This window comes from Zalophus californianus, chromosome 2 (genome assembly GCF_009762305.2).
Source record: "Zalophus californianus isolate mZalCal1 chromosome 2, mZalCal1.pri.v2, whole genome shotgun sequence".
Taxonomy (NCBI): Eukaryota; Metazoa; Chordata; class Mammalia; order Carnivora; family Otariidae; genus Zalophus; species Zalophus californianus.
The window spans coordinates 128,846,767-128,860,583 of record NC_045596.1 but is presented as its reverse complement, the minus strand read 5'-3'; the positions used below and the strand labels follow the sequence as shown (position 1 = coordinate 128,860,583).

At 41.2% G+C, this 13,817-nt stretch overlaps 1 protein-coding gene across 2 annotated transcripts in view; it reads right to left on the bottom strand.

Moving 5' to 3' along the window:
• TMEM131L (transmembrane 131 like) overlaps positions 1 to 13,817 on the bottom strand; it is a 159,314-nt gene that overhangs the window by 47,503 nt on the left and 97,994 nt on the right. For both annotated transcript variants that reach the window (XM_027598880.2, XM_027598879.2), the window contains exons 8-12: positions 4,270 to 4,347; positions 3,917 to 4,070; positions 2,519 to 2,577; positions 2,095 to 2,203; positions 313 to 406 (exon numbers count right to left, since the gene is read on the bottom strand). In XM_027598880.2, the coding sequence (XP_027454681.2) occupies positions 313 to 406; positions 2,095 to 2,203; positions 2,519 to 2,577; positions 3,917 to 4,070; positions 4,270 to 4,347 (494 nt within the window). The remainder of the gene's footprint in view (positions 1 to 312; positions 407 to 2,094; positions 2,204 to 2,518; positions 2,578 to 3,916; positions 4,071 to 4,269; positions 4,348 to 13,817) is intronic.

The window sequence follows — 13,817 nt, the reverse complement described above, 5'->3', positions numbered from 1 at the left end:
GGGAAAGGGACCAGGCCAGCTCATGGAGGCCGCCAGGGCAAAGCCAGGACCCAAAGGCACGCCCTCTTCTTTATCCCACACCCAGCTCGGCTCCCTGGCCCAGGACCTGCGCCGCTAACTGAACCATCCGGTTTCCTCTCCCCCAGTCTGCAGTCCGCCCTCCCACTGCTTGTTAGCTGTGTTAATGTATGGAAGGCAAGTCCCGAGAGAGAGAATCATACACTCATCTTATCGGTAATATTTTCAAATCACTGCGAGATGAAAACAAACAAACGAACATACGATTAAGGGAAAGTGGAATCATCACCCTACCCTTGAACCACAGGAGAGGAGAGACATGCTTTTAGTGTTGAAGTGTTTTTTATTTTCTTCGTGTCTTCTTTAATCCCACTGTCACATGACGTAGCTGTTTTGAGACACAAAGAAATATATGTGAACAAAAACAAGATCTATGTTTTATTTATAACTTTCTAATTACTTTGCTTTTCAGCCTCCATTAAAACAGTGCATCAGATATCAATGGTAAAATCCTTTCTCAAACACTCCTATCTTTTTCTCTGCTGGCTTGTTGCCAATCATCTAGAACACGGTGTCTGCCACCCACCCCCCCATCCACCCCTTTTTTAAACCAACCTCTCATTTCTTCTTTTGGGGCGAAAAAAAAGAGAGAGAGAGAGAGAGAGAGAGAGTGAATGCTTTGTGGCTTCTCTTTACAAAGATCTGCATTCACTATAAATAAAGTCTTTAGTTCTGCCAGGGATGACAAAAGTGAAAAATGATGCTCAGCTGGGTGGGGTGCAGCATGTGGAGATAGGAGCAAGAAAGGAAGACAACCAAAATAGCAAGAAGGAGCTTCACAGTGAAAGTAGGAATGAAGTCCGAAACATTGTGAATTATCAAAACAACACTTTCAAGCTTTCCTTGAGCTAGTTTGTAATATTAAGACACTGGTGTTGAATTCTTAACTCTGATACTAATACTCAAGTCTTTTGGGGGGGGTTATTTATTTACTTGAGAGAGAGAGAAAGAGAGGGAGAGCACAGGTGCACGCGTGAAGGGGGGAGGGGCAGAGGGAGAGGGAGAAGCAGACTCTGCTGAGCAGGGAGCCTGACTCAGGGCTTGACCTGAGCTGAAAGCAGATGCTTACCCAACTGACCCACCCAGGCTCCCTTAGTCTTTTTTTTCTTCTTAAGCTACAGATATGGCTCCAAGAAAATATTCAAACACTAACAAAAATGTGAAAATAACGTCTACTGTTCACTCCTGAGTTCCCAATCATCTTAGAGGAAACAACTGTTAGCAGATTCTTATGCATCCATCCAGTGTTCTGTACATACACAAGTACATAGACACCCCTTAAAAAACACGACACGCACAATTCACCAGCCCCCTATCGATGGATATTGACACTGCTTTGTTGTCACCAACAGTGCACATTTCTGTAGGTACAGTTGTGCATACATACATGAGTATATCTGCAGACGGTTCCTTGATGTAGAAGGATCAAAGAGCATCTATGTGCATTTTAAATTTTCTTAGATTGTCAATTTCCCCTCTAAAGAAGCCTGCATTGGTTTATACTCTTGTCAAAAATATCTGTTTTTCCCCCTAGTCATTACCAACACAGATTAACAATGTTTTTATTTTATTGATCTAAGTAATAAATTATATCTCACGTGTTGCTTTAATTAACATTTTTTGAAATATAAGTGAGGCAGGGCATGTTTTCATATGTTTAAGACCATCTGCATTTCTTTACAGAACTTTACCGTAAATAAGTAAGAACCCAAAGTGAGGACTGGGTTTATATTCACTAGATCTGCATCGCATTCTGCACCAAGAAACACAACTGGAGCAGTTAAGCTTTAAATGCAAACCCCTACACATGTGGCAGAATAAAAGTGACACCAACAATCATTCTTTCCGTGATTCTCTCTCTTAGAACTATTAAGGCTGCAGTATTATAATCAAACCCATTCACTTTCTGAAAACCTTACTTATTACTCTGTAGTTCTAAGTCATTTCATAGAAAGAATGATCATAACTAGATAACGAAAATAAAAAGACAATCTCCGATATTTTTAAAATCTATACCTTTGCAAGTGAAAGAGGCGATTTTTGTAAAGTTTGTCGTAGAAGTAGGTAGGAGGACTGGTTCAAACTGCAGGGACAGAGCATCTCTCTGTGAGAAATGATGTACATCCTACAAAAAAAACTCCATATTACTATCCTCAGCTGGGTGAATGTTTATCCAATTTGAATCAACTCTGTTAAAAGAATAAGTGGCTCAGACTGGCATACAAGTAACTGCTCAGCATATGTGTCTATAACAATATGAAGGGGGTGCTGACAACCTTCATCCTAATATGGGTTCAAGCAAGGGAAAATGGGTATAAATTAAAGCAAAAGAGAACTGAGACAAGTGTTTCTGTAACTGTTCCTGAAAAATCCTCATGCTCTCCAACTAAACACACCCTTGTCAGTTTAAAATTTACTTTATGTAAGCATTTACAATTACCTGTATCCAAATAAGGCTGTTTCCTGAATGTAATATATACATATTTACTGCCGAATCATCTGTCCAAAAAAATCAGAGCAATGAGATTAAAACAAAGAGTCATCTCATTCTCACACCTTAACATAGTAGTTAAAATACCATATTACACATTTCTATACAAAATGTGACTCGTTTTTCAACACTACAATTGAAACAGGGAGCTATTTTCTGTTGGGTATTCTTTTAAGTCACAAGAAAAAAGATCCATACAAAAAGATTGACCTTCAAATATAGGATCTCTAAATGATGATGAACTACCAGTGGAGAAACTCTTGAGTTTAGGGCCATACTATAACTCCTCTGGATGAAACTAACCAACTGGATAGCTTTAAATAAAGCTATGTCCTCCTGTTGATTAGACAGTCCCTCATTTCCTTATTTAGATGATCATATTTGAGGAAAAACAAAACCCTGGGATCTCAAAGCACAGCCTTCCTTTTAACCTTCACCAAAAGTGCTCCCCATGGGACAGGGGTCTTCTCTACATTGTTGTCTACCTGGCCATTCTGAGAATCACCAAAACTATGAGCCCAAGGACAGGGCAGCTCTCCTGCTGAACCATTACTACTATAACCAATTCTGACGAATGGAAAGTAAATGACGCTTGACCAACAATTAAGACTCCCAAATAAAATTATGCTTTGCTAACAATTCTTTCTCCAGATACGTATATATGTTTATATGTGTGTGTGTGTGCACATATACACACAAGTACACACACACACATATATACAAATATACCAGCACAGTCTTGCTAACCAATGGATAATAGCAAATGTCTATGTTATAAATGGTATGGACTATGTAACGTGTGTTGCCTACCAAAGTTCTTAGAAATTTAAACTGATGAACTAGGTAACTTCTGGTACATGGCACACACATTTTCAAAGACAAAATTCATAGAAATGAACACTAAAATTCTCACTATCCTCACTTGCCAGGCATCCAGGAACAACCAGCACCCAATCAACTATTAAAAGTACAAAACAGTATGATTTAACTGAGCTTCTGCAAATTAGTAACAATGGAACAAGAAACAGGAGATTTAAAATACTCTGTGAATATTTATATTAGATTCTTGTGCCTGTTTAACTTGTTTACTATCTCCAGAACACCAAGAAAAATTATTCCCAAGGAAACTCAGAATGGTTCGCAGTTGCCACTTAATTTACTCCAAAATAATAGTCTTACTAGCAGTTGCAGATTGAGAACCAATTAGTTTCAATCTCTTAATAATGAAAGCAAAGGCTCTTTGTCTTGCATTGCATATATGACAGAATCTACAAGTCAATGCTGTTAAGAATGATGATGCAGGTTAATCAAAATATATAATAAAAATTTTAAAAGATTCCACCTTACCTGAGGTCTCAGATTTATCTGTAGCTACATAAATAATAGAAAGATGATCTAACAAATCTTGTGTGTTTTCTTCAAATTCTTTTGAGGAGTTTTCCATGGTCACAATTATGCTCATTTGTAGCCGTAAAACATCATCAGATTCCATATAACAACTCTGAGATTGGAGGGATGGAAAAAAAGGAAAAACTCAAAAAAAAAAAAAAAAAAAACCATCCAAACTTGGTGATTTCAAATTTAGGAAAAGAAAAGCAAGGGCATGTGCATTTCTGAAAGCAAAATATGTCATTTTATTTTTGATTTCCAAGCCAAGAGGCAGGAAAGGAAGGATAAAAACAGTGAATTTTTTAGTTTACCTTTAACTGCTGACACACTTTATTATGTAAACTGCATTCCAGTTGCACTTGCAAGAGGCTAGTATTAGTGGTTTCTGCCTAAAAGAAGAAAAAACGGGGGTAAACACTTAAAAGAGGCAAAAAGTTCAATCTCATATTCGTAGTAAACTATCATTTATTCAGGACATTCATTCATTTAATAAATATTTGAGTATCTACTAAATGCTGGGTATTATTCTAGTAGCTGGAAATAAACATGAGTAAGACAGAAAACTGTCACTGAGCTTATATTCTAATGGAAATCATAAGCTCTCCCTTGGGCAACATGAAAATTCCTATTATGGCAGTAAGGAGATAAATATGTTCTAAATATACACAGGAACACTGTAGTTTGGCATTTCTTGTACTTTTTGAACATTCTGTTTCAACATAGGAGTCTTTCATTTCAAAGTAGGTTCACCCAGTAATAGCCAATTAACTGTTCTTATGTCTGCCTTCCATTAGTAGAATGACGTTAGAAGTGGTGACAAAACACTCAGAGGGGTCTAAAATTCCACTGGCCATCATGATCATTTTTAATATGTGAAAGAGCTATGGATGGAAGAGACCAAAATAAATGAAAAGAACGCAGAATTTCATCAAATTCAAAGATCTTAACAGCCACATGGGATGATAACTGTCATATCTTTAAGAGGAGGAAATGCACACCCCAACCCAGGAACATAGCCATGTGGGCGGGAGGGTGGGGGCTGCATACAGTGAAGGCAAAGAGCAGTCAGGTAGTGAGGCATGTAAATCCAAACAACCTAAGCTGTGAGGGCTCCTTTTTTGTTCAGTCTGATGTGTCTGGCATAGTGATTATAAAATAAAAAAAGGCACTCGGCTTGGCAGCCACAGTCAGGACACCAGGAAATCTCAGTATAGTAAGGGGCATTCCCCAAATCCTTGGCTGACTTAATTGTGGGTAAGCATTTATTCACTCCAGGAAGATTTAGTATTAAGTAGAACCACCACGATGGTGTTTGTTAGATTTATTAAGAATTACCTAAGTATATTACGTTAAAAAAAACACATTTTTAACTAGTGCAATTGTCATTCAGCAAATAAAGTACCAAAATTGAGGCGCCTGGGTGTCTCGGTCAGTTAAGCGACTGCCTTCAGCTCAGGTCATGATCCTGGAGTCCCAGGATCAAGTCCCGCATTGGGCTCCCTACTCACTGGGGAGTCTGCTTCTCCCTCTGACCCTCACCTGTCTCGGGCTCTCCCTCTCTCTATCTCTCAAATAAATAAATAAAATCTTTAAAAAAATTATAAGAAAAATAAAAATAAAAAATAAAGTACCAAAATTGGAATCAAATATAATGCATTTTAAAATGCAGTAAAGATAGTTAAGGAGTTTAGCCAAGCTTGTAAATGGGGCCAAATATTAACCAAAAGCTCTTTTAAAAAGTAATTGCTAGTATCTACTAGACTTAGAACAATACCATTTGTAAACTGAACCTAAAATCTTAAGAACTACAGTTCTGAATTTGTCTTTTTGTAAATGAGTCCCACCATCAAAGACAGAAAAAGCCCACTACTCTCTGAAATTGCTTTATGCAAAGTTATAAATGACCACCTCATATCTCAATCCAAGAGACACTTTTCATTTTGCCCAAGTCTTCTGCCAGTTTAACCCCATTATCCACTTGTGCTTCTCTTGGTTCTTCTCCTTCCTCTTTGGCGCCTCCTTTGTGGCTCTTCCCCCTCTCCTCTCAAGATGTTAAGAGTTACTCCGGATTCTGTCTTTTGCCCTCTTCAGTATCTCTCTCTAGGCAAGCTCTGTGACACACTGAAGCTGCCTGCACTTCTCTCTCCAGCTCAGACCTCTCCACACACCTATGCCCAACCGATGGCCGGGCAACCTCCTGAATGCTCACACTCGCCGAGACAGCTACCCTTGCTGTGCGTGTCATCGTGGCATCATTATTCATACAGTTATTTATGACAGAAACCTGCAAACCAACTTCACTCCACCTCCTCACTTACCCTTCTCACACAAACCCATAACCAAGTTATACTGACCCTACCTCCTCAGTACCCTTGAATCCATTCACTTCTCTTCATTCCCAATACCGAGGAGATCGGAGGTCAGCAAACTATGCCCATGGGCCAAATCCAGCCCACTGCCTGTTTGTAAATAGTTTTGTTGGAACCCAGCTATGTTCATTCTTTTGTGTATTGTCTGTGGCTGCTTTCATGCTACAAGCTGCAGAGATGAGTACTTGCACCAGAGACAGTGTGGCCTGCAAAGCCAAAATTTACTCTCTAGGCCTTTACAGAAAAAGTTTAAGGACGCTCATCCTCGTGGAAAGGAGGAGGAGAGGGAGGGAGGAGGACAGGTAGGCTAGTCTCCCTGTGTCCACCTCTGCCCTCTCCATTCCGGTCTCCACAATGCATCAAAAGTGAATTTACAAGTGTGCCAATCAGGTGACGCCATTATCTGCTCAAAACCCTTCAAAGACCAAATCCTTTACTGTAGCTTCAAAACTCAGGCACCTGCCCAGTCTCTACCTCCTTATTTATGCTCCAGCCTCACTGGTCTGCTTTCTGCTCTGTTTTGCCTTCAACCTCTGAATGTATTCTTCTGCTGTGAACTCACATCCCCATATCCAGCCTTCCTCTACCTAGTTAAACCTTCATGCCCAGCTCAAATAACCCCTTCACCAAGGTTTTCCCTGACATCACAGCTGGGGTAACTGTCCATTACTTATACCCACAGCACCTTTTCCCTGACCTTCCTGAACACTCCTCATTATAATGTAACAACCTGCTCAAGGTCTGTCTTCCCCAGAAGATTGTAAGCACCTTGTTTGATGTTTTTACCACAATGTCTACCACTTAATTCAATATGCAATTAGTGAATGAAGAGAAGTGGGCACACAGCCACAGATGCTTGCTTGAAAAAGGCAAGCTTGAAATGGGCAAGAAACTAAAAATAATAAATAGCTATAAAATAAAAGAATATACCAAAGCCTGTCATTTGACATGTACTTCTGACCTAAAACTTAAAAAAAAAAAGTTTAAAGAAAAACCCATATCAACATATTTTCAACATATGCATTTATAATAGTTGTGTTTTTTGAAAATTTACAGTAATTTAATTATAGGCCTTAACCTCACACGGTAATTCTCTTACCTAAAATATTTCTTCAAACGTTGAAATGTAAGTTCAAAATTATGATTTTTGAACACGATTAAACAATCCAATTTGCACAGTGATCTGATGTAATATAAAGCCCAGTATTTGGTCATTCTTGATAAGTTTCTAGATGAATTTATAATTTACCATTTTAAGTAAGATTCCTCTCTTAGCTGGAAGCATAACAAAAATAAACTACCAAATTGTCTCATTTGTTGTAGAACATTTCAGAGTCCCACAAGGGGGAGTCGCAGCACCTCCAAACTGTCCCTGAAGCAGGCCAATTTTTCTAGAAGAGCAATTTAAACAGTTCATGTCTTTATCAAAAGAACAAAACTATTGTAATCTTGACTTAAGAAAGTAAAGTATAACCAAAACATGAGCCACCTGGGGCAAACACACACACACACACACACACGGATTAAATTCTCTCTGAAACCTGGGGCAAACACACACACACACACACACACACACACACACACGGGCAAACACACACACACACACACACACGGATTAAATTCTCTCTGAAACCTGGGGCAAACACACACACACACACGGGCAAACACACACACACACACACACACGGATTAAATTCTCTCTGAAACCTGGGGCAAACACACACACACACGGGCAAACACACACACACACACGGATTAAATTCTCTCTGAAAGGGACAAACACACACACACACACACACACACACACGGGCAAACACACACACACACACACACACACGCGGATTAAATTCTCTCTGAAAGGGACCCAGCTGAGCACATTTGTTATGATGGTGGGACATCCCCTTATCCAAGAGTGTGCCTGGGCAGATTATAAAAGGAAAACAGAAACCTACTTCTCTACTTTTCAAACCCCCCAAATCACTTTAACAAATTAGTTCATAAATTTTACAGCTAAAAAATAAAATAATTTCTTCGTAATTTCCATGTAAAGTATATGGTATTATTCTCTTGTAGAAGATGGGGGGAAATGTGGTCTGGTGGGGTTAAATGACTTATCAAAGGTCCTAAGGTTGGCTAGTGAAAACCAGAAGAAAAAAACCTGCAGGTCTTTTAACACAGGTCAGTACTTTTTCTAAGTAAATCAGAACAGACCAAGTCTACTTCTCCTAAACTTAAAAGCCGGAAAGTTCTTCACCATGGAAACACGTATTAGAAAACCCTACCGGGAGATTATGCAATAATAGTCCAGAAAATGGCAGTGTTAAAAACCCCCTTTTGTAACGGCTTATATTCCCATGGTTTTGTGTTATGACTCTAGTTAACTGGATCTAAGAGAGAAGAAATCACCTAGTTCTCTTCTTGCTAAGAAACTGGTGTTTTGCGGCAGGCCCCGGGCAAAGTGTGATTTGTGGGGGGATCGTGTACAAGTAAAGAGGAAAGAAAATGATAGACTTGAAGTCCTGCCCTCTTAGAGGACTTCTACTAACAAGAATAAACCAACATCTTAACAAAAGCATATGAGAATCTATAATATAGTGATCAAGGGCCTTGAAATCATGGCATTCATAGTAATGACCACACACAGAAACCCTGTATTTAAGGAATAGTTAAGGAATATATAAAAGAATTATAGATAAATTCCAATATTAGGTCTTGCTTTTCTCCCCTTCCACAATTTTGAACGCTAAATTTTAAAGGTTCTTATCCAGGTAAACGTCTTACACCAGCATGTGTGTCAGCAGGAACCCAGATCCTGTATAAGCCATGTGACCAGTCCAGAGGGTGGCCCACATATACAGTGCTAGGTACAATACAGTCTATATAGCAAATGAGCTTGCATAAAACAGGCCCTCTCTTGGGTCCCTTCCCCACAGCGGCCATGCTCTATAACCAAACTCCTAATTTAGTGTTTTCTGCACAACGGACGGGCTCAGCAGAGTTATTAGCACCGTAGGGCTGCTTTCACCCTTCACCAGCAACGGGGCTTCAGCCCTCCCCATAACCACTGCCTTGCTAATCCTTAGATACTTAACCACTGGAACAAAATTCACCTAACATTGCCCAAACCCTCGCTAAAATATCTGTAAAAACCGAGGAAATGGCTGGAATTTGTTTTTCTGTTTCAAGGGGGGGGGGGGGGCATGTACACGTCTTGCTTTTCCTCTTATCCACATCTATTTTAGAGAAGGCTTTGCCGTGAATTCAATTCGAGATGAAACCCCAGCCACAAAACCTTAGGGACATCCCCTACCCTGCCTATGACTCAGTTTCCTCTTCGATAACACGGAGTTAGTGAGTTCCCAGCTATGTTAAGAGCCCTAAATGAGACACACAGGACACAGCACAGGGCAGAGTAGACCTTCCAAAGGGAGTGTTATTGTCCTTTCTTGTTCATTCACAGTTAATGCATTAAATGAGTAAAATTCCACAACAAATAAATGCTTCTGGGAAGCATTTTTCCCACATCAAAGTTGTAAGAGGGGAAACTCCTCTTCCACTCTCCTTTGGTTTCTAAGAAAAGTGGGTGGTTGTTGTTATTTTTTCTTAAACACTTCAAGTTCTTTTTGTCTTACTTCACATTTGGTTCAGAACCCAAAAGAAGAGAAGAACCATTTGTTGCCCACCACCTTCCACCCTCCTGAAATGTGCCAGAGACCCTGAAAAACAGACAAAAAAAGCAATGTGGAGAACAAGTGAACACTTAGATCCTGAGACTTTTCGTTGGACCAAGTGACAGTGGCCTGTATTGTGCAACACTCTGGCTTTTGCACTTGGGGAGCTGGCTTTTAACTGTTCCGAGCTGGGCTGGCAGTTTCAGGACAGCCTTGTGGGATTTGCACCTTGGTAGGTCATGCAGCATATGGTGGCTTGATCCAAAGGCAAGCAGCTATTTTTAGACAATTGGATGCTGCTGGGCCTTAAGCAAATGGCAAGTGGGTCCTGAAGGCCTGGCTCAGAACTTGACCCTGGGCCCAGGCTTGGCAAAAGTTTGGGTTTTGTGATGCAGGCAGTGGTAGCTTGACCTTGAGCAATGTGGGCACAGATTTTTTTTTTTTAAAGATTTTATTTATTTATTTGGGAGAGATAGAATGAGAGATAGAGAGCACGAGAGGGAAGAGGGTCAGAGGGAGAAGCAGACTCCCTGCTGAGCAGGGAGCCTGATGTGGGACTCAATCCCAGGACTCCAGGATCATGACCTGAGCCGAAGGCAGTCGCTTACCCAACTGAGCCACCTAGGCACCCCTGTGGGCATAGCTTTTACCTAAATAGGCATAGCCATGGCAAAAATCAGCCATGGCTATGGAGGAAAGGATCACGCAGTGGGGAAGAGTATGGTGGTTCCTCAAAAAAATCAAACATGGATACTGAATGACCTGCAATTCCACTTCTAGGTATATACCCAAAAGTGATAGGGATTTGAACAGATATTTGTACACCCAAATCCATACCAGCATTACATGCAGTAGTCAAAAGGAGAAACAACCCAAAATCCATCCATGGATGAATGAATAAACAAAACATGGTGTATCCATGCAATGGAATGTTATTTAGTCTTAAAAGAGAAGTTCTGACACATATACTAGAACATGGATGAACCCTGAAAACATTACAAGAGAGTGAAATACGCCAGACACAAAAGGTCAAATATTATATGGGGGGGGGACTGGAATAGTCAAATTCATAGAGACAGAAGGCAGATCTGAGAGGGGGATTGAGAGGAGAGGTTAATGGGCATTGCTATGTAGTGGGTATGAGCGTTTCAGTTGGGGAAGATGAGAAAGTTCTAGAATGGATGGTGGTGATGATTGCACAACAGTGTGAATGTACTGCATGCCACTCAACTGCATACTTAAAATGGTAGTTTATGGTGTATATACTTTACCACTAGAAAAGGAAAGGGAGGGGGAGAAGGAAAAAGGAAAAGGAAAAGATGTCCTAGTCAGGGCTCCCCTCACAATAGAGAGAGCTTCCAGAGCTGGACCGTCTGCTTTTATAGCTGGATCTTGAAGAAACTGTGGCGTCCAATTCCATACAGGCAGTCAGGTTGCTCCAAAATCTGTACCTTTTTTATGCATTATCTTCATGGCTAAGAATTGGAACTATGAAAGAATCTAGTTATAAATTCATGTGGACTGGTCCACAGACTCAAAAGTTCCTCCTCAACTCATGGGCTCTAGATTTATTAATCATCTAAATGCTAACCACTGCTTTAGATGCTCAAGATCCAAAATGGCAGATACACAGATGGCAAATTTTATAAATAAAGAAGCAGTAAGTGTATAAAATAGAAGATATGCTCTCATCTTGAGTTGAGGCAGAGAAGCCATTTGACAGAATTATTGCATGCACAAAGAAGGCAACCACTAAGGCTGAAACAATCCGGTTCACTCTGGACATCAAAGAGGTGCTAGAAAGTTAGGGAAACACGGTTTAGTTTTCCTATCAGAGCAAGATGAACAGAAAACAAAACAAAAAAGGCAGGTTGATGGAGCAGGAGGAAGAGAGGGCTCCCCTTAAGAGAAACACTAACCTCTTAGAGAACAACTAGACAAAATTTGAATGAGAAAATGAGACCTCAAAGGTCCAGCTCGACAGACAGAGAGAAGGAGATAACCTGGTAGCTAACTGAAATGAGGGAGACAGATCTTTGTGCTTATTGGAGCTTTAAAAAAATGGAATGAGGGTGCCTGAGTGGCTCAGTTGGTTCGGCAACTGCCTTCAGCTCAGGTCATGATTCTGGAGTCCTGGGATCGAGTCCCACATCGGGCTCCCTGCTCAGCGGGGAGTCTGCTTCTCCCTCTGACCCTCCCCCCTCTCATGTGCTCTCTCTCTCTCTCATTCTTGCTTTCTAAAAAAAAATAAATAAAAATAAATAAAAATAAAAAAATGGAATGAAAGAAGAAAAGCAAGACCTCAGTAGACAGGACTGTTCCCCCCGAAAGAACCAGGCTTTCGTTAGAGGAGTTAGGGAGAAACGCACTTCCAAAGCCAGGTACGGAATCCACAGTAAGAGCAACTGAGGACTGAGGCAGCTGTCCCTTGGACTACTGCATAAGACCTGGGCAGGTCCAGGGGGACGGGGGACGGGAAGATCAGAGCAGAATGCTCAGAGCGTATCAGGCAGAGACACAGTTACTGCCCGTGCCCTGGGGAAACATGTTCGAGAAGTTTAGAGAAGCAGGACTCAGTCTGAGAGAAGGCGCAGCAAGAAGAGGAAACCCATTCAAGGGGAACCAGGCAAGACTGTTGAGACAGACTGACCCCGGCCTGATTCAGACGTTGGTGTGATAGGGGGGCGTCTCCTGCAGAAGACTCTCCAACACAGGAAGGGAAGATTGGTCTGAATAGATGCTTTTAGCAGACCCAGAACTTAATTGATTTTAATCTCTCTTCCTTTAGGAGAACTCACAGAAAATATCTAAAGGAACATCTAGAGAAAAAAAATACATATGTATATATAGACAGATTATATTATATATGTACATATATAATATAATCTAGACCAAAAAGAACAAGAAAAAGAAAAAGAAAAAAGGACTGAACCAATTCTAGAAAACAGTAGCAGCCTTACAGGTGTTAGAGAAAGAAAAAGACTAACAAAAAAGCTGGTTAAATGGCTAGAAACTCAACTGAGCCTTCCTGAGAGGAAGAGGGGCCAGGAGAAACCAAGAGCATCCTGGAGGCATAGCCCACAACTGCAGAGAAAGAGGGGCGCACTCACAACCTGGAGGAGACAGTGAGTGGCTCACTGCCAACGTGCTATCCCCACCAGGCCCTAAGCTTCCCAAATGTCAACAGCAGCTGCCCTCCAAGAATCTGCTGAGAACAATGCTGCACTCGAAACAGGTGGAGCTAAACGGGAAAAGCCTTCTCTAAGTAGGTTCCAGGAGCCTAAGTAAATCTACCGTAAGAGGCCATGGAAACCAGTGTGTGCACAGATCCCAGTGCCCTTGCCCAGGCACTGAGGCTGCTCCATCCTCAACAGGGTGTCCCACACCATTCAGCACAGGAGTGCCAGAAACAAGGGTTCTGTGCAAGGAAGGAGAACAAAGACACACCTGTGACTGGGCTGCCACCTTTGCCAAGTGCTCAACTTGGAGGGAAGACCAGAGCACCTCAGGGGCTACCTCCCGAGAGGAGCTGGTCTGTACAAGTGGCGCTTCCCCAAGCCCCTGAGGTTCCAGGGAAGCCTCCTGACAGGCAATCTCTCCCTGCTGAGTTTAAATGCAAAGGTCTTGGAATCAGAACAACTGGCATAAACTAAAGCCAAAGCCAAGGTGATGCTCTCCACCCTCCATCCCTCTTTTTGGCAAAAATGAAGGGCTGGGAATAATTCTGCTTAGAATTAGTCCCTTGGGGGCTGGGATGGGAGGCGTGTTTTCCAAGTCCTGTGGATGGAAGGTTGATATCTGATATTGTTGTGTCTTAAG